Below are 26,004 nucleotides of genomic sequence, written 5' to 3'. Positions count from 1 at the left end.
TGGGCAGAACAATCATGTAAGTCTTGGAATACTTACCACGCACACTAGACTAATTAAAGAGACCAAAATCAAGTACCTGCATGGCAGGTAGATTTTCAGACGGTGCAGATTACATCAAGAAAATTGCTGTCAATGCAGGACTTCCATTTACTGAAAATATCATTGTAAGTCAGATTACTTATGTACTTAGGAGTGTACGAATAATACTGAGAAACATGGATCCACGTGCATTTCAACGCTTTTTGTACCTGTGTCTTTAAGTATATTTCTACCTGTTCTTTGGTTTTCTTCATTTTGAGTTTTACACTGAAGACCACAGCCATGTGCAGATTTTCTTCTGTATTTGTCTTTTGTTCATAAAGTCTCACACCCAAAACTTATCTTAATTAATAGTGATGAACATTTGAAAACTTTGGGTGGTAGTTAGTGTAAACTATCACATAATACTTTGTACCATATTTACAATGATCAACGGATGACTATAATGTGAGTGAATATAATGTCTGTAAGGAAGAGAGAGGAATGAAAGAAACATCAAAGTGCAATAGTCAGTTCATTAATTATTTTCACAAAAAGGAATCTATCATAACAAGCTACAAAAATCATTCCACTGTTTCCTAAGTCATTATGTGTAAGCAACTTCAGTTGATCGCCAAATTCTTTCCCTGTTTATTTCATAGAAAGCAAATCGTGTATTTTTCATATTGTAGCTTTAGTTGAAGACCCATAACATGTACACACTGAAGCCAAGTCAGGACTATATTATGAAATACTACATGGTATAATACGAAAAAGAAATATTGTGAAGTGTCCGGAATGATTTAAGCCAACAACCAACAGGTATGACAGAAAAGACTATTCCCTAAATTGAGGGGGGGGGGGGGGGGGGGGGGAGGTGGAGAGAGGGAGAGAGATATGGGAAATCATCATAAAACTGAAAGGTGTTAAACAATACAACAATCCTAGAGCAAGTGCAAAGTTTTCAAGTGAACACAACAGACTGAAGCATATCCAACATGATTGAGCATTGTGGACAAAAAAATGTGGTATCAAACACCACAATAGCTGGATATTAATTAGCACCTGTAATTGTGCCTGAATGCTAGATGAAGAGTTTGCTACAGCTGTTCAGATTTCTATGGACTACAGCAATACACATTATAAAAGAAACAGAGAGATACGAAATGTATGTAGACAAGGAGGACTATCAAAGAGAAACAGTTTTATTAGTTAACTATGCCATAATATGTACAAAGAAATCAGTTTCAGAAAGCAAAGAAGATTTTGAAGGACATAATACTGTACTGCATTCAAAATTTTTGGGACCATCAGTGAACAGAAAAAGGTTATGCTGTAACAGTCAGACGAAGAAAACGCAATGAAAGTAAGAAAAGCCGGGTAAATGATATAGACCCTTATTCTTGAGACACAGAAATGTAGATAAAGAATATGACAATTCAAAGGACATGTACTGTATGCAATGAAATGTTACAAACTATTACAGTTACAAAAATCACTGAGACATAATTCAATATCTTTCCTTCTCATCCCGTATGGTAAGTATCCCCTGACCCGCAGTTCTGGGTGACTTTCTCAAAATCTACCCCTTTTCCTAGACCTCTCCAATCTTTTTCCTTCACCCTTCTTCATTCCCCTTCAACCCTTATGCCTGAAGAAGGAGCCACTGGGTCCAAAAGCTTGCTAATCTCCACATTCTTTTATGTGTGTGTTCTGCTGCCACTTGGTGAGTAGATTTTTTATCTATCCAATTAAATAATATATATAGCCTATTGCGCACCATACTAGCCATCTCCCCCCCCCCGCAGCATTCTTATATTTATTAGTCTAGACCACCATACCACATATGAAAAATCAGAATGAGAGAGAGAGAGAGAGAGAGAGAGAGAGAGAGAGAGAGAGAGAGTGTGTGTGTGTGTGTGTGTGTGTGTGTGTGTGTGTGTGTGTGAGAGAGAGAGAGAGAGAGAGAGAGAGAGAGAGAGAGAGAGAGATAAAATGGAAAAATATGAGTAAAATGAAAAGAAAATAATGCAAACTAACAACCCTGGTGTAATCTGAATCACATGGGGGCAAACTGTTTAACAAATGCAGTTACAGCAAGGAAGAATAAATACAGAACGCTTTAATTACTTTGATAAGGGTTATTATTATGCAATTCACAGATATCATAGGCAATAATACGAGTATATATACATATTGCTTATATTTCTTATGATTTACTTTTCAGTAAATTTCACTGCATTTAGTATAATACCATCACTTATACTTTCCCCTTTCATACTCACTTTAACTCATAAAAATGAGTTGCACAATGATTATGTCAGTTACTCTGTAAAATTACAGGAAGGTAGTGTGAACAAATCTTTCAAACAAAATTCTGAAGTCACAACAAACCTTTTAGAATGACACACAAATTAAACAATATGATTACATTATTTCACTCTTTCAAAAGCTGACCATATACTGAACCAAGCAGAATTTATTAAATAATTAGATGGATGAGATGTATCTTCTGCCACAAGGAAGAGTCTTTTTTATATCCGATACCACAGTGAAAGACATCAACTAATTTTCAGTACCAATGAAAAGAATGAACATTTGAGAACTAGTGCAGACTTGGATTTCGGGATACAACACGTGCTTGTTCTTATCCACAGGGTAATGCTTTCTGTTGCAGAATGCACATACCCACATTGCTTGCATGCTTCCGAACAATTCGATGAAAAAGTTTCATCCAGTTGAGAACAATTTCTGAGAGGAAGGGCAATACATGCAGCTACTCTGGTTTGAAAACAATGCAATAACCAAACTGGATTATAGTCCAGTATCAATCCTGATGAGCAAAATGCTTAAAAATTGTTTTTGGAACGTGCAATTTTAGAAAATTGTGACATGCAATAAATCGTGCAACCAGGTCAAATGTTGACTGTGAAGGCTGATCAAAGTTCTGCACCTGTAACTGCATTCTGAGTCCATTTGCATAGAAAACATATGCACAAACTACAAAACAACAAAAATATTCTTTGCATGTATTTATATAACAATGGCAGGAAATGCTCATGTGATCATGACTATCCATTCTAAAGCATGAATTTTTTCTTGAACCATGAACAGCCTTACAATAACCTGACCCAACCTTTGTTGAAGTATACCTCGTCCAGAGAAATCATCGGGTGACAGTTCTTGGTATAAGAGGTCTGCATTGTCGCCTGGAGGAACAGAAATACCATGCTGTTTACAACAGAGGGCAAGTTGATTTTTCATTTTATGTACTTTTATTTTTCTCACTTTTACAAATAACATTAAATTCAATAAGGGTCAAACACTTCATCCTGCATTCAGTGTTTCTTGCGAATTATGCTACAAACTGTACAGGGGACGGACAAAATAATATGAACATGATATATCCAGAAATCTTTTCCATCATATTCATAAAGTATTAATGATTTACTTTTCCCCACTACCTCTCCTCATATTATTGCTGTTGTCTCATGTTGATCTCCTATCAAATCGATCTCTCAGACTTCGTAACAAGAGCTACTTCTTATTGGTGCCCTATTAATGAGTGAATGTGCTATGATGTTGGCAAATTTAGGTGTATTTAGTGTTATCATGCCTTGCCACAGTGGATACACCGGTTCCCATGAGATCAACGAAGTTAAGCGCTGTCGGGCGTGGCCGGCACTTGTATGGGTGACCATCCAGGCCGCTATGCACTGTTGCCATTTTTTGGGGTGCACTTAGCCTCGTGATGCCAATTGAGGAGCTACTTGACCGAATAGTAGCAGCTTCGGTCAAGAATATCATCATAACGGCCGGGAGAGCGGTGTGCTGACCCCACGCCCCTCCTATCCGCATCCTCCACTGAGGATGACACGGGAGTTGGGTGGTTCCGGTAGGCCACAAGACGGGAGTGCATTAGTGTTATCGTAACAGACAGAAACCAATTCCTTAAAACAACTGTAAAAGAAAAACTAAACTTCCTCTTAGAGGTAACTTGTCAATTTTATTGCCTCCTGCCTCCAACAAGATCACCAATACCAGAAAAATGCACCCCTGGCTTAGTATGCCTCTCGAAAATGCAGTTTCACTTGAAACAAGAAGTAGTGGGGGGGAATCGGTAGAACTCCTACTATTTAATCTCTTCTAAAGAAGGTGAATGCAGAGAGGCTGCAACCACTGGTGCAAACAATTAAAAATATGGACTGCCAACTGATGGAAACATGGGAAACATGTAGTGAGGTCTGACACTTTTACTTTTACCTTGTTGGTTGGCACACGATATATCTACGTATGCCATACAAGAACGCAACTTTGCAATACAAACCATTCTCTTCCAACAGTGAAGCATGGATGTTATGTAATGATTTGGAAGGCTACATACAGTTTGCATTGGGCCTTATGACGATGAAGAAAAAAAAAATTACTTAAATGGTTTGTGAAACCATTTGCGTGATCATGTGGACTGAAGTTCACAAAATAATAATGCGGCTGGAGATAATCTTGAGTGATTTAATGCTCATGAGGCTGAAATATTGAAATATCTCATCTTTCCACATGTTGGCGAGAGCCAGATTTGAATATCACTGAGCCCTCTTTTTTTTTTTTTTTTTTTTTTTTTTTTTTTTTTTTTTTACATGTCAAGTTCCACAGGGACCAAACTGAGGAGCAAATCTCCAAGGTCATGGAACATGTCAGTACATGAAATTATGACATAAAAGTAATAACAGATAAAAATAAAATGTTTATGAATCCAAAAAAGTCAAGCCATAAGTTTAAGTAAATGCAATCAACAGTATAACATAAGAGTCAGCTTAATTTTTCAAGCAATTCCTCAACAGAATAGAAGGAGTGACCCATGAGGAAACTCTTCAGCTTCAATTTGAAAGCATGCAGATTACTGCTTAGCTTTTTGAATTCTTGTGGTAGATTATTGAAAATGGATGCAGCAGTATACTTCACACCTTTCTGCACAAGAGTTAAGGAAGTCCGATCCGAATGCATGTTGAATTTCTGCTGAGTATTAACTGAGTGAGTTAGGAATAAGCTGATATTGTCAACAAGAAACAACAGTAAAAAATATACATTGTTGCCAATGTTGCAAATAAATAAATAAATAAATAAATAAATAAATAAATAAAATTTACAGGCTCATTAGAATTCTTCAACATTTCCCATGGAACTGGAATAGCTTCTTCATGAGGAATGGTATAAAATCACATTTATTAGACTCTTAGAATCAATAGGGCTGTTTTATTGATCAGAGGTGGCCCTAAATCATCTTGGCTGACTGTTAATATTATTTTCTCCAACTCCTGTACAGACAGAGATTCTTTTCCTTGTGATGCTCACTACATTCTAAAGTAAGACAAATCAGAGTAATAATAAGCTGAATTATCTCTAAATATTTTAAAGGCTTGTAGTTTTTTTGGCAATATTCTAATAGTGAATACTATTGCTAGCAGCTTTTGTATGTGGTGAAATACAAAGAAGAGTAACTAAATGAATATCACCATGAAAATGGTATTATGTCTGCATTCGCACATAATTCTGATGGTTAGCTGAACACAAACTCTTAATACAGTTTGCATGGTCAAACATTGATGTCTTGGAGGACAAAACTACTACCTACTGTACCAGCATAAAGATGTGCCTAAGCATACAGGAAGTTCTGTCCACACGGAAAAAGTTGGGAGTCTATGCACCCACCATTCCTCACACAGTCAATGTAGCAACTGAAGATATCCCCTTAAAAGGTGGGTGATGGATGACTATTCAATTTCTGTCCCACAAACTGGGGCATCTACGTGAAAGAGGACAGTCCTTTGTTGATAAATCTATATTTCACTTCTTTCAGAATGTCTTCAGAACATAGAATTTCATTATATTCATTTGCTGTAGCATGGGCTGATGAGAGATGGTATTGCATTCCTCTTCCCTCAAGTGATTAACAGCAAATATTAGCCATGAAATTATGTTGTATCCCTGCCTTTGACTACAACCTCTAGATTTAAAACTTGTAGATCTACAATGTTGCCATAAACTTTGAACTACAAAGTATATCTAAGAATAAATGAAGACACTGCTTTAGTTTATACACTCACAAGATATTATTTATAACATTATATTTTGTATTGATATGCCAAACAGATAATCAATTCTTAGACCACGCATTAGAGAAAATTTAAATTTTTATTCTACAGTTAATTTTCTTACAAGTGCACTGACACAGAAAAAGTTACAGGATCCGAAGAAATAGCTACTTTTAGAATCACATAACTTCAATTCTAAGGCTCTCTCTCTCACAACTAGTCACTACTTAAACTTCATTTGTTGACACTCAGACACGCAAAAATAGTGAGCAGTATATTTACAAGGATAAGGAAAAAACTTTATAAAATGCACATCAAACAAACTGCTATATATGATTTAACACTAATATGGCATGAGCCAACTACTTATGTAAATGTACATTGTTAGGAAGTTCATATGAAAAATTGGAGTGCGCGCGCAGAGAGAGAGAGAGAGAGAGAGAGAGAGAGAGAGAGAGAGAGATATTATTATTACTATTATTATTATTATTTTGTTTTTCATTTTCAGATTACCATACTACAAATACCATCAAGTCCATGAAACCCCCTCAAAGCTGCTTCAGTTTCAATATATCAAGAAAAGATGACCCACATGTGCATACCTCGAGCCCATTTGGGCAGAGGGCTGAGGGCAGCAGAACTGTGGGGTCGTGATCCGACAGGTGAAGCAGAAGTAGTAGCACCAAGGTCCGATCCAAGCTGCTCACGGAGAGGCTGTCCCACTGTGCCACACACACTTCATTCTCATAACTTCAGCTTTAAAAATTTTTCATAAAACATTCGAACCATAAATACAGAACCATTACTTATAGTAATTTGTCAATGATAATTTGTTTTTACTTAACTTTTTAAATAGTAATTAAATATTTATCCATGTTTCACTAGAAAATGATTACTGCATGGACAAAATCAAAGAATCCTTGCTTGTCCCTTTAGTATACTTCTGTGCCATGATTTCTCTGTCTTAATCTGAATATGAAGGAATAAATCCAATATGAAAAAGTGACAGTAAAGTTTTGAAGGGCAATGAGACAAAGTATGCAAAGAACTCTTTGACACTAGGATGTTTGTACAGAATACATAAACTATGTGAGTTATGGATTTTATAGTAGTATGACACACTGCCTTCGGTACCATCATTATGATACTGTGTCTTTTACTTTCAAAAAGTAAATGATAAACATGCAAGGAATAGCAATCACATAAAAAAAAATGCTAATACCTAACAAATATCTAAAATGCGAAGTACGTTTACCGTGAATACAAATTTCTCTCTTGTATTTTATTTCTTTTCTAAATATGTCTTACATGTGGTCTGTAATGAAAGAATAAATAAACAGGCAGCAAATGTTATCTACTTATGTGGGAACAGAACCATTTACAATCACACTAACTAATGAGAGCAATCATTCAATAGCAACAGAAGAAAGAGACAGTCTACTTTCAGGTCGTCAGAAATACTGCTAATTTGAAATACTGCCAGGACAGGTCTTACTTGTCAGAAAATATTCCATTACTACGACATCACAATAAAACAGGGAAATGATTTTAGCAGTTTCAAATTTTCTTACTGTATGCCAAAAGTGTCAAGGTGCTTGCCTGAAGTAACCTAGAACCACTTAAAGAAATATAATACAGATTTCATCAAATGAATTTAGCATCTCACAGACTCATTACCTCCCTTGGTTGCCAAAAGCATGCCACACTTTCGCAACTTTGACACTAAACTGCATCGTGATGCAGAATGCCTTTTATGATATCATAAGCCGTTCGTTCCATCGATAGCAGCCGAGCTCCTGGCTGTATGACAAAGTGATAACAGCGTAATGGTACTTTAAATACAACAATCATTACAGTCCAAAAGTTTGGAAAAATACAAGCTTAGTATGAACTACTACATGAGCCTTGCGACCACTTACGTGGCACCAGTAATCTATTGAAAACTTCACTAATGTGGTAACTCACTTTGTAAGTTATGGTACCAATTTCCACTGTAATTACCAGATATTGTTGTTGGCATAAAAATACCACACATTACAGACTCAACAACAAATTGTGAAACTAAAATGCAATAATAAGAGTGTGACATTGATGCTATATAGATATAATTAAACAAATCGACAAGCAAAAACAAATCACTTTTGTGTTAACATTGTGTAAAGCCACCTTGAGCCCAAATAGGAGCTCCAATAGGTAACATAATCATCAAAGAGGCATTCATTATGTTTTGAAATATTACTTTCTTGTGCCCATTGGTGTGGTGGTTTTCCTTACTTCTTACAGAGGCCAGTAACAGGTCATTCTTAAGTGGCAACAAGACATTTGATACATGTCAGCTTGCAATGTCTGAAAAATAGGAAGGTCAAGGGAGAAACATTTAGTGATGTGCTGTGAAGAAGTAGTTGACATGAGCATCCTATGGTTCCCATTTTATTGTAACAATCTGGTGCCAGTTGAAGGCTGTGACTTGAGCAAGAGGCTTTAGAAGTATCTGCAGTTCTCAATAACCACAACTGTGTATCTACTCTTTGACGTGGATAATTCTTCAAAACATATGTTGAAACATATCAAAATCAACAATGAGAGCTGGAATAGAACCTAATGCATGGAAAAGTGCAACAGGTGTATAATCCGCAAAGTTTTGCTTGCCAGGAGATAAACAGATGTCTCCTTTTAGATTAGGTGACCACAATGTTCCAGTATACATATTTAAGCAACACTCTCAATGAACATAAAGCATGGCAACACAGTGTGCCTTGGCTATTTTTGATCTCCATCAAAACACAGCATATACACTGTAAGGTCAAATTTCCTTCAAGATGTGGTGTCTGCACTGTATAGCTTACAACATGTTACATGATGTTATCTGGATACATAAGGGTACTGACATACAATCTGTATGCATTTCATTCACCTCTTTCAGTGACAAAAAGAGTTATTTCTCCTGGTTCCAAACAAGGGTGCTCATCAAATTTTGGCTTGAGATTGGCACTACTAAAAGTTTGTAAGTAAACCAAGTATGAACTATCATTGTGGGAAGTTTACAGTTTAACATGAGACTGATGTCAGATGTGAAAATTGATGATGACTGAGCATGTTGGACCGCTACTGATTTGTGACGGCAGCCATCTACAAAAGCTCTCTTTTCAGCCTCGGTAGATGCCAGCATGCTCCACGAGGATGCCCACAAAATAAAAAAGGAAATTGCAACATCTGTTGCTAGAGCCCATGTGATGTTGGCAGTGTTATGATCTGTGGAATGGTGTAGCATTTTTTTAACCATTAACCATGGGGAAGGCACACACTATTGATTCAATTACAAATCCCCACACATAATGATTACTTCCCTTTGCAGAATTAGATCTTTCACCAAGATCATGTGCCTTGCCACATAGCTAGAAGTATCTGTACAGAGAAGTGTTGACTCAGTACATAGAACAACTGACTTGGTTCCATGTCAACAGTAAAATCTCTTTTACTGTTCCTTTATACAAGTCAGTTTTGAGCATCACACTCATTGATAAAGAGTTGGCATGACATGGTAAAAATTAAAAACAAAGTGGACAAGGTTATACTGCAGTTGAATCGCCAATCTTCAGTTATCAGTACTAATGAACTGTAAAGTATTGAATGTGGCAGCAGTCAGCAACTGTAGAATTATGGATTCAATGGGAATCATACAGGCAACCAGTTGCACATCAAAAGTTTATTCAAACCTTTACCTAGGTTTCAACACATATAAAGTTGTTTTCCTTAGAAGAAGTAATAAAATGTGTCACATATTACATGAAAAGAGAAACGAAGTCATAGGGCTTACTCAACAGTAAGAATGATCCATGGCTACATGATATGGCCAAATGGGTATGCCACAGCATTTATATGGATAATTTTGTTGTTGACTACACCCAATAACTTCATTTCACACAATATATGACACAGGTTACTATTTCTTCCGAGAAAGACAGGTTTATATCAGTCAAAACCTACATTAAGGTTTTAATAAATTTTTGACGTGCAACTGGCTGGCTGTGTGGTTCCTATTGTATCCATAATGAACTGTAGGCCGAGATCTGATATAATAAAGGTATTATTCTAAATTATTGTGCTGTCACAAAGTTTTGTGTGTACTTTTATTACCCAGAAACTTGAATAATTTGTCTCGTTACTATTCATTGTGGCTCAAACTTGATGCTCCAGTGATGATTTCTTCATGACATTAGAATTTTGTTGCAGTAGTGTACTTGAGAGAAAAGAAAGCTTAAAAACATATCCTATAGGCTCTTAACATATTTTTGCAAAATGTTCCTTTACATCTTTATCTAGATTACAAGATTGACAGATGCTGTCTGCACAAGCAAATGTAACAAAACATTACTCAAGACATTCTTGATTAAAACAACTTACACTACTGTAGCTGGATCACAATAATGAAGTGACTGACAGTGGGATGTTTACATGACAAGAAACCATGGCAAAAATCAACAAAAGAATGAGTTTGATCCCCAGTTCTGCACTATTTGCTGTTTTCGTATCACTCGGATTCCTCAGGTGTCAGTTTCCACAGTTAGCTGTGTACAACAACTTTCATTTGATTAGCTGAGGATTAGGGAACTAAACAGTGATAACATCACATTCTCGTTCATGGGATAGTCCATTTGGAGTTAGTTACATCAGCTAGAAATCTGATCTAATGTGATAGTATGTAGGAGTGATAAAATCAATGTGCTGAGAGCAATACTTATACCAGAAATGGGGGAAACCTACATGGCAGAAATAAGCATATGGGTCAGGTTGGTGTGCAGGCCAGAGAGCAGTGAGGGCCCCTCAGAGCTCATGTTTGACCCCACCAATTCTATGCAGATGCAAGACAATGAAATAAACAATTCCTGCAACCCAGTTGGAAAGGAGATCCATAACAATAAAAGTGAGAAGGCTAAAAGTGCAATGAAAACCATTAGGAATGAAAATAATGAAACAAGGTGACAGAAATAATCAGGTCAGTAGGTTGGCGGGTGAAGTTCAGAGTACCCCAGGACCCAATCCAATAAAGTCATAGTATTAAAGAAGAGAACAGAACCCACTTTCTTGGAGGAAGTATAAAAACCTGTTGAACTGGGTTGTTGTCTTCTGTCATTGGCCAATATCTAGGATAAAGGTTGCTTAAGGTCTTGCATTTATCTGAGCGCTATATGAAGTAAAATAGCATGCAGCAGAAAAAGGACCAACCACACCAAAAGTAATTAAAAACAATAGAAGAGGGACCATGAGGGGCCAACATGAGGCAGGAGGTACCCCACCTACTAGTAGTCTGCTCCTGCCTTGAAAGTAGTTTCAAACATTACATTATAGAATAAAAATCACTTTCTCAGATGAAATGAAGAACCAGTTCAACTGTCTATATGTCATCTGCCAACATTAGAGGCAATTAATCCAGAAGGCCATGCTAGCCACAAACAATCCAGAGCTGATAGAGAGCATCATGACTGATACAGGGATTAGTGATCACAAAGTCGTTGTAGCTAGGCTCAATACCGTTTCTTCCAAATCCACCAGAAACAAACGCAAAATAATTTTATTTAAAAACGCGAATAAAGTGTCATTAGAAGCCTTTCTAAGAGACAATCTCCATTCCTTCCGAACTGACTATGCAAATGTAGACGAGATGTGGCTCAAATTCAAAGATATAGTAGCAACAGCAATTGAGAGATTCATACCTCATAAATTGGTAAGAGATGGAACTGATCCCCCGTGGTACACAAAACAGGTCCGAACTCTGTTGCAGAGGCAACGGAAAAAGCATGCGAAGTTCAGAAGAACGTGAAATCCCGAAGATTGGCTAAAATTTACAGACGCGTGAAATTTGGCACGGACTTCAATGTGAGATGCCTTTAATAAGTTGCACAACGAAACATTGTCTCGAAATTTGGTAGAAAATCCGAAGAAATTCTGGTCGTATGTAAAGTACACAAGCAGCAAGACGCAGTCAATACCTTCGCTGCGCAGTTACTGACGACTGTGCCGCTAAAGCGGAGTTATTGAACGCAGTTTTCCGAAATTCCTTCACCAGGGAAGATGAATGGAATATTCCAGAATTTGAAACACGAACAGCTGCTAGCATGAGTTTCTTAGAAGTAGATACTTTAGGGGTTGCGAAGCAACTCAGATCGCTTGATACGGGCAAGTCTTCAGGTCCAGATTGTATACCGATTAGGTTCCTTTCAGATTACGCTGATACAATAGCTCCCTACTTAGCGCTCATATACAACCGCTCGCTCACCGATAGATCTGTACCTACAGATTGGAAAATTGCGCAGGTCGCACCAGTGTTTAAGAAGGGTAGTAGGAGTAATCCATCTAACTACAGACCTATATCATTGACGTCGGTTTGCAGTAGGGTTTTGGAGCATATACTGTATTCAAACATTACGAATCACCTCAAAGGGAACGATCTATTGATACGTTATCAGCATGGTTTCATAAAACATCATTCTTGTGCAACGCAGCTAGCTCTTTATTCGCACGAAGTAATGGCCGCTATCGACAGGGGATCTCAAGTTGATTCCGTATTTCTAGATTTCCGGAAAGCTTTTGACACCGTTCGTCACAAGCGACTTCTAATCAAGCTGCGGGGCTATGGGGTATCGTCTCAGTTGTGCGACTGGATTCGTGATTTCCTGTCAGGAAGGTCACAGTTCGTAGTAATAGATGGCAAATCATCGAGTAAAACTGAAGTGATATCAAGTGTTCCCCAGGGAAGCGTCCTGGGACCTCTGCTGTTCCTGATCTATATCAATGACCTGGGTGACAATCTGAGCAGTTCTCTCAGGTTGTTCGCAGATGATGCGGTAATTTACCATCTAGTAAGGTCATCCGAAGACCAGTATCAGTTGCAAAGCGATTTAGAAAAGATTGCTGTATGGTGTGGCAGGTGGCAGTTGACGCTAAATAACGAAAAGCGTGAGGTGATCCACATGAGTTCCAAAAGAAATCCATTGGAATTCGATTACTCGATAAATAGTACAATTCTCAAGGCTATCAATTAAACTAAGTACCTGGGTGTTAAAATTACGAACAACTTCAGTTGGAAAGACCACATAGATAATATTGTGGGGAAGGCGAGCCAAAGGTTGCATTTCATTGGCAGGACACTTAGAAGATGCAACAAGTCCACTAAAGAGACAGCTTACACTACACTCGTTCGTCGTCTGTTAGAATATTGCTGCGCGGTGTGGGATCCTTACCAGGTGGGATTGACGGAGGACATCGAAAGGGTGCAAAAAAGGGCAGCTTGTTTTGTATTATAACATAGTAGGGGAGAGAGTGTGGCAGATATGATACACGAATTGGGATGGAAGTCATTAAAGCAAAGACGTTTTTCGTCGCGGCGAGATCTACTTACGAAATTTCAGTCACCAACTTTCTCTTCCGAATGCGAAAATATTTTGTTGAGCTCAACCTACATAGGTAGGAATGATCATCAAAATAAAATAAGAGAAATCAGAGCTCGAACAGAAAGGTTTAGGTGTTTGTTTTTCCCACGCGCTGGTCGGGAGTGGAATGGTAGAGAGATAGTATGATTGTGGTTCGACGAACCCTCTGCCAAGCACTTAAATGTGAATTGCAGAGTAGTCATGTAGATGTAGATGTAGGCATGGGGAGTTAGGAGGAGGTGGTATTCCACCTGAATGAGATGTACTGTCTGTAAGGCTCAACAACCACATGTTGGTGGCTCATTACATAACTTCAAACTATGGGTTACTCTGATATGGCCCATGCAGGGGACAAAAGATGCTGGATTCCTTCCAGGAGGAAACGAAAGAGGAATGCCATGCAACCAGTCTCCTGAATAGCACATAGTTTATTAGAGCAGGTAGTAGCCTATCAGATGATGTTCCATGTCTAAGAGAGTAGAGGCCTTATCTGCAACTGCAAATCAATGCCCACGATCATAAAATTGAACACTGGGCAGAAAATCATTTCTCTAGCCAAACTATTGGCGAGTTTGTTCCCCCAGAATATCCATGTGGTTGGGACCCAGAGAAAGTCAAATGAGTGAGTAGTGCCATCAATATCTTAGAGAAGCCTGAAGGCTACTGATCGAGTCATTACTACATGTTCCCAGCAAGAAATACTGTTCCTTACTGATAGGAGATAAAGAATAGCTACCGAGCAAGGTGGCGCAGTGGCTAGCACACTGAACTCGCATTCGGGAGGACGATGGTTCAATCCCGCGTCCGGCCATTCTGATTTAGGTTTTCTGTGATTTCCCTAAATTGCTCCAGCCAAATGCCGGGATGGTTCCTTTGAAAGGGCACGGCCAGCTTCCTTCCCTGTCCTTCCCTAATCTGATGAGACCAATGACCTCACTGTCTGGTCTTCTCCCCCCAAACCAAACAATCCAATCCAATCCAATCCAATCCAAAGAATAGCTCATCCCCACCATGGTTTTACAGCCATCTGTGTAAATGATGGTAGCACCCTGATATTGTTGAAGATTGGAGAGAAATAGATGTCGAAAGGTCATGGGGGTGGTGAAGCTTTAAGTCCTAATAGCTTGTTCCTAATTCATGGTCTGGGTACTGACCAAGGAGGAAAGCACATACGTATATGGGGAGCAGGCTATAAGGGGGGGTAGGAGGGTTCCTGGCCGAGGGTTGAGCATCCATCACTCGAAGGTGTCAGAGGATTAACACCGCCTGTACAAAAAAACGTTATTAAGCTAGATAATTAGGAAATTATGATATTGCAGTGCCTGTGCTGTTAAGAAGCATGATGCAATGTTCCTTTGAACATGCATACAGGTACTGCACCAACTTCAACCATCATGAAATACATGAAATGTAACCACAGCTGTGAATACAGATGACCATCAGCTGTATAATGGAATGATGAAAATGAAAATTTGCATAGTGCTTCTTAACAACAGAGGTACTGCAATGCTATATTTATCCATCAATATCAAGCAGCGACCTTCAATTAAAATGTCCTTTCCCTGTATAGGAATTACATAATGTGTACGAGTGCAGTTTGTGACGCATGAGTGATGACATATGGAGGTCATGAGTCGTAGATGAATAGGCAAAGCTGTTAAGGAGACCACTTGCGTAAAGCAGGAAATATGGGTCTGAGTTGCAGTCTGGTACAAATTTTCATTGTCGCCATCCCATTGTACAGCTGATGGTTGCCTATTTGCAACTGCAAATACATTTCATATTAGGGAATTATTGTCTGGTGACTGCGTAAGTCAGCAAAAACTGGTATTGCTGGGATGAAAGATGTAAGACCCCTGCTTCGGTGACCAGACTGCCTATGACACCAGTCCAAAAGGTGCCAATGGCAAGTCTTCCTACAAAATGATGTACTGGGTCCAATAATTTTAAAGCCGAAGGTACCACTGAGCCATGAACCTGGTAACTACAATCTAGTCAGGATGAGACCAGAGCCAGTTAAACATGTTGTAGTGTAGCGTGAGCCACATAAGAGCTGTGGGCAAGGAAGCAGAAAGCATTAACCATTCACATGCAGGCAGCCTTAGGCTGACAAATGGGGCATAGCTGTATTAGCTTTTTATTATAGAGGAGGCCCAGAAACCATAACTGTGCAACTATGTCCAAGCACAGGGTACCAGTTTCACTGATATCAGGTTTCTCAAAAATCCTAGGAATGCTTATGTATACCAGATTAGTTAACTATTTGGACAAACATAACATTCTCATGACCTCACAACATGGTTTCAGAAAGGGTAAATCTACAGAATCAGCAATTGTCAGTCTAACAGAATACATTTTACAGTCCTTAGATGAGAAAAAGGTTGTCTCTGCAATGTTTCTGGATCTTTCAAAGGCATTTGACACCATTGACCATGAAATGCTGATACAAAAATTAAGCAACTATGGCATTCGGGGGCAACCAGGTGAATGGATAAAATCATACTTGTGCAACCGCAAGCAGTATGTATCATTAGGAAACTCATACCAATCAGAAACCCAATCCATCAAATATGGAGTGCCGCAGGGTTCGGTAATGGGGCCATTGTTATTTAATGTATTTGTTAATGATATAGGTGTTGAGGAGGAAGAAAAGAAAATATTGTATGCTGATGACATGACAATACTAAATAGTGACCAAAATATGGAACAGCTTGAGAGAAGAGCATACATATCTGCAAATGTCACAGCTCAATGGCTGTTGGAAAATGAACTGGTTATAAATCTAAAAAAGACTATGTATGCAGTGTTTAAAAACAAGGAAAAGGCTGTAGACATGGATTTAGAGGTTGACGGAACAAGGCTGGAAGAAGTAGAACCTGCTAGATTCTTAGGTATTCTTGTGGATAATGAACTGAAATGGAAAAAACATATTAATAATGTCTGTAAGAAACTGAGCTCTGTCATATTCTTAATGATGCAGCTATCACAGTATTCAGACAAGAACCTTCTGTGTACAGTGTATCATGGACTTTTCGAACCATACTTACAGTATGGAGTGACGGTGTGGGGAAACTCAAACAAACAAGAGACAAAACGAGTGTTCACATTACAAAAAACAGCAATTAGGACCATTTTAAGAAGAAAGACCTCTGAAACATGCAGAAACTGTTTCAAGAATTTAGGTATCTTAACTTTTTCATCATTATATATATACGAAACAATAATGTACATTACAAAAGGTAGTGAGGACTGGATTACAAATGCTAGTGTACACACCCACAATACAAGAAAGAAGAATGAAGTACGGAGCATACCCCACCGACTGGCAATGCTAGAAAAAGGACCCCAGTACTCTGGTATCAGACTACTAAGAAGTCTGCCCAAAACCTTGCAAGATAGTGTACTTCACAATGAATTTACAAAGAAACTTAAAGACTATCTCACTGAAAAAGAGTTTTACAGTGTTGCAGAATACTTATGCCATTAAATTTGTATATATTGTTACTCATTATCAGTGATGTAAAAATGTAAGCTAAAGGTGTAGAAAAATAATTGATAAAGAATTTTAATACTTTGACATGTCCTATATTACACGTACATTTACTGTACATGATGTAATCTTACAGGATCAAATAAAATTCAATTCAATTCAATTCAAAGTTCTCAGTTGGGGTGAACATTCATATGACAGTAATGCATGATATGATGCGAAAAATGGAAGCCATGGCAAAGGGGTCAAGCAGAGGCCCTTCAGATGGCTCCTAGGAGGTGGTATTTAGTTAGGTTACACACTGGGTGCTATACCAAATGCAAAAGTCGTCTACACAAAGCAAGGGGGGAACCAGTGGTCCAACAGAGATCACTAGCCCATTTATGGTTATAAGGAGTGTAACACTCAGCACGGAACCCTGAGGGACCCATGGGGGTGGGAGCTGAGTGACATACCAACTCTGATCTGACACAATGGAAGGGATGAAAACCCACAAATAGAAAGCTGTAGAGACAATTGAAAGCCCCAGTCACAGTCAGTATGTAAACTGTGATAGCACCAAGCAGTGTCATATGTCATATGGAGGTGAGAAAGACTACAATGAGATGTTGGTGTTTGGGAAAAGTCTGTCAATTGCTGTTTCCTACCAAACCAGATGATCGGTTGTGGACTGTGCCTCCCAGAAATAAAACTTATAAGGGGGAAAAGGCATCATGACTCAAGAACCTTACATAATCATCGGGCAACTATCCTTTCAAGCAGTTTCAGGGTGTCTACATGGACAAGGAAAAATAATTCCCGGATTTTTCCCGGTTTTCCCAGTTGAAAATACACTTTCTCCCAGGTGAAAATACACTTTTTACGTGTTAAGTGACAGTATACTTTTTCTCGGCACTTATCAATCCTTTTGTGGTTTATGGTTTTATACACCGGTGTAGAATTTCCCGGCACTTCAGAAGATGAAACTCAGGGGAAAAAACATGTTTTGGAAAGATCTTTGATGTGCAGCAACATATACACTGCATATTTCCGTGTTACGAAGGTATAAATTCGAATTCCACCAAACACCGCATGTTACTTTCCGAAGCATTAAAATCAAGATTGCGACGTGCTTTTGTAAGCCAGTCACAGCTCATGTTACCTGATCTCACCAGCTGATGACAGTATTTGACACGTGATGTAGTCAGCCAATAGCAAGATCATTCTTAAGTAGTGCGAACACACAAATAAGAAAAATTAATAGCTTAAATTAATGTACAATTGTTGCTACAAGAAAAGAAAAGCTATCACATGTAATATTGGTCTCTAAGATTAATAAGCTGCAAGAGAAGCTAAGCTTCCACATATATTGTTGATCTTTTTTGCGCATCATACATCACATAAATGTGCCAGTAAAATTTTTTAATAACGACGTAAATGTCTGATCTTCTGGGCTCGAAATTCTTCATATGGTCGTCCCCAAAGAGTTGATTTTTAAATGAGAGTCAAACGCTCTGTGATTTAAGAAATTCGTCGTACACTCTCTCACATAGTTTACTCTTACATAAAAGGAAATTACTTTGAAAGTAACGCTTTTCAAAGCAATATTCGCATTATTTTTCCGTGACCTATTAGAAAGGTACGTTTCAGCAGTTGCCAGAGAGCGCCAGATAACAGGCGTCGCTGCACTTGCACAGCTACGATGACGCAGGAAGCCCGCATGTTCGTACGTGTGAAACTTTAAAAGATCTTGCATTAAAATGAGTCTAATGTAAGAAACTGTCACTGCACGCTCATTGGAGGCAATTTGTTGTTAAGAAGCACTGCACAGTCTTCCTAAAGCCTTTGACACACTTTGCTGCTGGCAGACGCTTGTATGAGCACTGTGTTTTGTTGTTGTATATGTCGCATTTTCTTTGTGACTTAAGTTTTATTTTAGTTTTTTCTCTCGTTCATGTTTTGTTGCTGCAGTATTATTCTGCAGAAGCGGGATACAGTAAAATTTTTTGTTACAGTATTGGCTCTTACCAGTCAAAATCACAAAAATTTAACTGAAAACTAAAACAATGAAAAATTCCCGGAACACAAAAAGATTCCCGGTTTTCTCCCGGATGAAAAAATTCCTGGGTTTTTCCCGGATCTCCCGGTTGTCCCAGGTCGTAGACACCCTGAGTTTGCAGAGGGTACTGGTGACACTAATCAGTTTGCAACTGTCGATGGACATTGAGTTTTTGGCTGGCTTAAGGATTGGGATGATGATGGTATCGATCCACTGTCAAGGGAAAACACATTCTAAAGAAATAGGTTGAAGACTGCGTAAATGGAGTCTGAAAGTCACATTCAGATATTTGACCATTTGATTGTGAATAAGATCAGGGCCCAGGACCGCATCATGAGACAAGCCAAGAGCCTGAAGCAATTCCTAGTCAGTGAAAGGTTCGTTATATAACACAGACTTACAGGGAGCAGAGGACAGGTAGATGTCTTCAACTTGTCTTTTATATCTTTGGAAGGCAGCCAGTTAATTAATTTTTTTTTTTTTTTTGTGGGGTTTAAGGGCACTCAACTACTGAGGTCATTAGCACCCAAGCAGCAGCCAGTTAAGAGGACACCAATGCTGTTGCTAAGTGGGTTGCAATGTGTTCCACATGAGCCAACACATCAGCAGAAATATCATCATGAAGGAAGAGATATGGGGAAAGTTGTTGATCTTTTGCAGGACATTAGACTTTGGAGCTTGATCCACACCTGGGAGAAGAGACGTACATTCCCAAGGAGGAGATGTAGTGCTCTCAGCATTACTTCTTACTGTGTTTAATTAGATAGCAAGCCCTTGCATAGCAGCACTTAAAAGTGATGAGGGCGATCTGTTAAGGCTGTCATTTCAAATGTTACAGGATCATTCAGTGATCCTCAATAGCTGTTGAAATGCCTTTGGTACATAATGGTACCAACTGCAACTCTATGGGACCTGTAGAAATGGGGACAGCAGTTTCAGCAGTGCAGGTGACCATGGCTTCCGATAACCTCATCAATACACTCTGACACAGAGTAGATGAAGGCGATGGCAAGGTATACAACTGACAGTTGGTCCCTCACAGACAGCTGAACATGGCAATTGATTTATCAGGCAGTGACATGGACATGACAGGATCACTGGTAAATGATTACTGTCACAAAAATCACCGTACAGTGACAACTGTAGTGAAACCAAAAGGAGTCACTGAGGAGAAGAGGATCAAGATCAGAAAGAAGTTCCTCTAACAGAAGGCATCTACCAGATGACGTACAACCCCATAGTATGTATTGTGTATTCAAATCCCCAAGTACAAGGAGGTATCGTAGGTGAGACGGAGCAGTTGCTGGATTACGGTGGCCATATGCAACTACCCTGTCTGAGGTGGATAGATGCTACAAATGGTAGTTGCTGTGGTTGTTTGTACTTTCATTGCTATCATTTCCAATGTTATGATATCTGAGTAAATCAATGCACAAAATGCTCCAGATGCTATCTTGGGGACACTAAAATTCCTATAGAAGGCATTCTTAAGGGTTGGAGAATGGTCATCAGTAAAATGCATATCCCGGAGAGCAACACAAATCACAGAACAGAAGGACGATATTTTGCAGAACAGAAGGACGATATTTTGCACAGTTCTGGCAATATACCCATTGTAGTTCCATTGAATTATCACATTAAGAGTTTCCTGGATGTGTTTGAAAGGGCAAAGAGACAGGTTGTGCACCACGATTGCAGTTTCACCTGTGGGTAGAGAACAACAGTAACATACATAGGTTCCAAATCTTATGGTGTGGAGGTGATCTGTCAACATAGTAGCTTTCTCCCAATATTTCTTCCTTTTCTCCATAACTGCTTTAGAAGGTCAAGACTTTTCCAAGGGCCTATCAGCTATAAGGGTATGAACTGAAGAACAGGCAGCCCTAGAATTCCCTCCAGCTAATGGCTGGTATTGGGTGATTGGTCTCTAGGTCTCCGGGGAGAGGGTGCCCTAAAAGGAATCTTGTCACCGGTACATACCAGAGGAAGACACTACTACTATTACTACTACGAATAATAATAATAATAATAATAATAATAATCTGACCAGGTGCAGAGTGTCGAGATCCCTGAAGATGGTGCTGCAGAAACATTATGGGTTAGCCCAATGGCTAATTTTCTTGTATGACTACCAGAGGTCAATGTCAGGGAAATGGAAGGACTAAGTACTTGACGTACTGTTGATGACATGGCAAATATAATGGCCAAATTGGATACCACTGGGATGGGATACCAGTGGTCATATTTTTCCCAGGGTCCAAACTATCAAACTATGGAAGACAACTGGAGACTGTAATTTACTGGCCTTTGGGATTTTACATTCCTTAATTAAAGTAGTACACTTCGAAGATAGGAGTGTGGGTGGGTGGGGGGGGGGGGGAGGAGGGGGAGAAGGAAAGTGATTGTCTCTTCAACTGACACACAATACACAACGATGGTTGCTCACATGGCACATGGGAAGTTCTCATGAAGCTGTCATCCAGTCTCCATCACAAGTGTACATCATGATTTTAACTTTCTCAAAACATGAAACCCCTTCAAATACAAGGATGAATATGATCAGGTGTCAAATTTATGCATGGTGGGCCTTGACATACACAGTGTGTGAAAATGATTCCTTCACTTCAAGGTTTTGAATAATTCCTCATCTGTTCACAGCATTAAGACTCAGAGACAAATTAAACCCCATGTAACAGGTTTATGCTCTAATGGCTTATCAAGATGAAATATATGACACCAAGTTTCTTAAAAGACAGTACCACTCAAGACTGGGTAGGAGTCACTGTTTCAATTAAGATAGACCATACTGTAGCTAACGAAGGGAAGAGATTTCTCCACACACATTTTTGGTATTATCTACAAAGAACATAAGACTTAGAAGTTACAAAGGATCCTTCACCAGTCTGGATGCAAACCAAGAACTGAGAGGGGACAGTTTCTGTAGTTCGCTTGATTTTGCTTCCCCCCCCCACCCACACCCCCCATAGCATAGCCAAAGAGGGACAGTTCTTGGAGTCATAAGTACTGAAACATTCAAATGTAGCTTTAACTTGGGTCTTTTCACTTGGCAAGATATCCACCTTGATACTTCCTACTCGTGTAAAGGGATTTCTCCACAGGCATCACCAAGCCACAGCAATTGTCACCTGGCTTGATGACTATTCCCTGGAGTCCCAGTGCCCCAAAAAGGAGGGACCTATTCCTCTGCATGTGCAGAGAGGTACCAGCTGAGATATCAATAACGCGATCCTTGTGTTGTCATGGGGCTACCACAGAGCAGGTACCCCCATGTGGACTGGCTAATATGGTTGATACTGGGAAAGCTTCCCCACAATGCCCATACATTTGGAAAAGTGGTGGTGAAATGTGGATGTGGGGACCAAATATAAGTTTCAGTTACTTTATGACACCTGGCTGAATATAGACAATTTATTAATTTGCTAGGGGGCAACCTTCCATGTAATGCCCATAAATCTTTAAAACTGCACGTCAAAGGTGGATGTGGGCACCAAATGTAAGAGTTAGGATCTACATGGCACTTGGCTGCATTAGAACAATTTATTAATTTGCTACCGGTTTCAGTCAATGACCATCATCTGGCACATGAATCACCATTTTAAAACAGAAATGACAACAAAACATCAATGTACGAAATGGAAGGACTAAGTACTTGACGTACTGTTGATGACATGGCAAATATAATGGCCAAATTGGATACCACTGGGATGGGATACCAGTGGTCATAATTTTCCCAGGGTCCAAACTATCAAACTATGGAAGACAACTGGAGACTGTAATTTACTGGCCTTTGGGATTTTACATTCCTTAATTAAAGTAGTACACTTCGAAGATAGGAGTGTGGGTGGGTGGGGGGGGGGGGGAGGAGGGGGAGAAGGAAAGTGATTGTCTCTTCAACTGACACACAATACACAACGATGGTTGCTCACATGGCACATGGGAAGTTCTCATGAAGCTGTCATCCAGTCTCCATCACAAGTGTACATCATGATTTTAACTTTCTCAAAACATGAAACCCCTTCAAATACAAGGATGAATATGATCAGGTGTCAAATTTATGCATGGTGGGCCTTGACATACACAGTGTGTGAAAATGATTCCTTCACTTCAAGGTTTTGAATAATTCCTCATCTGTTCACAGCATTAAGACTCAGAGACAAATTAAACCCCATGTAACAGGTTTATGCTCTAATGGCTTATCAAGATGAAATATATGACACCAAGTTTCTTAAAAGACAGTACCACTCAAGACTGGGTAGGAGTCACTGTTTCAATTAAGATAGACCATACTGTAGCTAACGAAGGGAAGAGATTTCTCCACACACATTTTTGGTATTATCTACAAAGAACATAAGACTTAGAAGTTACAAAGGATCCTTCACCAGTCTGGATGCAAACCAAGAACTGAGAGGGGACAGTTTCTGTAGTTCGCTTGATTTTGCTTCCCCCCCCCCCCCCCCCACCCACACCCCCCATAGCATAGCCAAAGAGGGACAGTTCTTGGAGTCATAAGTACTGAAACATTCAAATGTAGCTTTAACTTGGGTCTTTTCACTTGGCAAGATATCCACCTTGATACTTCCTACTCGTGTAAAGGGATTTCTCCACAGGCATCACCAAGCCACAGCAATTGTCACCTGGCTTGATGACTATTCCCTGGAGTCCCAGTGCCCCCAAAAGGAGGGACCTATTCCTCTGCATGTGCAGAGAGGTACCAGCTGAGATATCAATAACGCGATCCTTGTGTTGTCATGGGGCTACCACAGAGCAGGTACCCCCATGTGGACTGGCTAATATGGTTGATACTGGGAAAGCTTCCCCACAATGCCCATACATTTGGAAAAGTGGTGGTGAAATGTGGATGTGGGGGACCAAATATAAGTTTCAGTTACTTTATGACACCTGGCTGAATATAGACAATTTATTAATTTGCTAGGGGGCAACCTTCCATGTAATGCCCATAAATCTTTAAAACTGCACGTCAAAGGTGGATGTGGGCACCAAATGTAAGAGTTAGGATCTACATGGCACTTGGCTGCATTAGAACAATTTATTAATTTGCTACCGGTTTCAGTCAATGACCATCATCTGGCACATGAATCACCATTTTAAAACAGAAATGACAACAAAACATCAATGTACGAAATGGAAGGACTAAGTACTTGACGTACTGTTGATGACATGGCAAATATAATGGCCAAATTGGATACCACTGGGATGGGATACCAGTGGTCATAATTTTCCCAGGGTCCAAACTATCAAACTATGGAAGACAACTGGAGACTGTAATTTACTGGCCTTTGGGATTTTACATTCCTTAATTAAAGTAGTACACTTCGAAGATAGGAGTGTGGGTGGGTGGGGGGGGGGGGGGGGGGGGAGGAGGGGGAGAAGGAAAGTGATTGTCTCTTCAACTGACACACAATACACAACGATGGTTGCTCACATGGCACATGGGAAGTTCTCATGAAGCTGTCATCCAGTCTCCATCACAAGTGTACATCATGATTTTAACTTTCTCAAAACATGAAACCCCTTCAAATACAAGGATGAATATGATCAGGTGTCAAATTTATGCATGGTGGGCCTTGACATACACAGTGTGTGAAAATGATTCCTTCACTTCAAGGTTTTGAATAATTCCTCATCTGTTCACAGCATTAAGACTCAGAGACAAATTAAACCCCATGTAACAGGTTTATGCTCTAATGGCTTATCAAGATGAAATATATGACACCAAGTTTCTTAAAAGACAGTACCACTCAAGACTGGGTAGGAGTCACTGTTTCAATTAAGATAGACCATACTGTAGCTAACGAAGGGAAGAGATTTCTCCACACACATTTTTGGTATTATCTACAAAGAATATAAGACTTAGAAGTTACAAAGGATCCTTCACCAGTCTGGATGCAAACCAAGAACTGAGAGGGGACAGTTTCTGTAGTTCGCTTGATTTTGCTTCCCCCCCCCACCCACACCCCCCATAGCATAGCCAAAGAGGGACAGTTCTTGGAGTCATAAGTACTGAAACATTCAAATGTAGCTTTAACTTGGGTCTTTTCACTTGGCAAGATATCCACCTTGATACTTCCTACTCGTGTAAAGGGATTTCTCCACAGGCATCACCAAGCCACAGCAATTGTCACCTGGCTTGATGACTATTCCCTGGAGTCCCAGTGCCCCCAAAAGGAGGGACCTATTCCTCTGCATGTGCAGAGAGGTACCAGCTGAGATATCAATAACGCGATCCTTGTGTTGTCATGGGGCTACCACAGAGCAGGTACCCCCATGTGGACTGGCTAATATGGTTGATACTGGGAAAGCTTCCCCACAATGCCCATACATTTGGAAAAGTGGTGGTGAAATGTGGATGTGGGGACCAAATATAAGTTTCAGTTACTTTATGACACCTGGCTGAATATAGACAATTTATTAATTTGCTAGGGGGCAACCTTCCATGTAATGCCCATAAATCTTTAAAACTGCACGTCAAAGGTGGATGTGGGCACCAAATGTAAGAGTTAGGATCTACATGGCACTTGGCTGCATTAGAACAATTTATTAATTTGCTACCGGTTTCAGTCAATGACCATCATCTGGCACATGAATCACCATTTTAAAACAGAAATGACAACAAAACATCAATGTACGAAATCTCATAAAGATATGTAATACAAAACCATAACTTTCAAAAAATTGGCTACTGCGAGTCACATGTCAATCATGTTTAACCATACAATTGCATTAAACGTCAATTTTATGAGAAATAATACAGAAGACCAATAATTTTCACACATAAGCAACCTCCTTCATGCACACGCTACAGGAAACTGGCCATATATAGTCAGGACATGGCATGAGAAGCCACAAAACTTGTGGCCTAAAAGACAACATGAAGGGGGGAGGGAACCATTTTTG

General features: G+C 39.4%; 1 protein-coding gene across 1 annotated transcript in view; it reads right to left on the bottom strand.

Annotated features, from left to right (window-relative positions):
- Positions 1 to 26,004, bottom strand: part of LOC124721847 (vinculin) — a 302,703-nt gene that overhangs the window by 58,910 nt on the left and 217,789 nt on the right. Inside the window, exons 17-18 of the mRNA XM_047246978.1 lie at positions 6,713 to 6,832; positions 3,171 to 3,227 (exon numbers count right to left, since the gene is read on the bottom strand). Coding sequence (XP_047102934.1) covers positions 3,171 to 3,227; positions 6,713 to 6,832 — 177 coding nt within the window. The remainder of the gene's footprint in view (positions 1 to 3,170; positions 3,228 to 6,712; positions 6,833 to 26,004) is intronic.

The sequence above is a fragment of the Schistocerca piceifrons genome, chromosome X (genome assembly GCF_021461385.2).
Source record: "Schistocerca piceifrons isolate TAMUIC-IGC-003096 chromosome X, iqSchPice1.1, whole genome shotgun sequence".
NCBI lineage: Eukaryota > Metazoa > Arthropoda > Insecta > Orthoptera > Acrididae > Schistocerca > Schistocerca piceifrons.
Note: the sequence above shows the minus strand (reverse complement) of the source record. Positions and strands in the feature narration are given on the sequence as shown.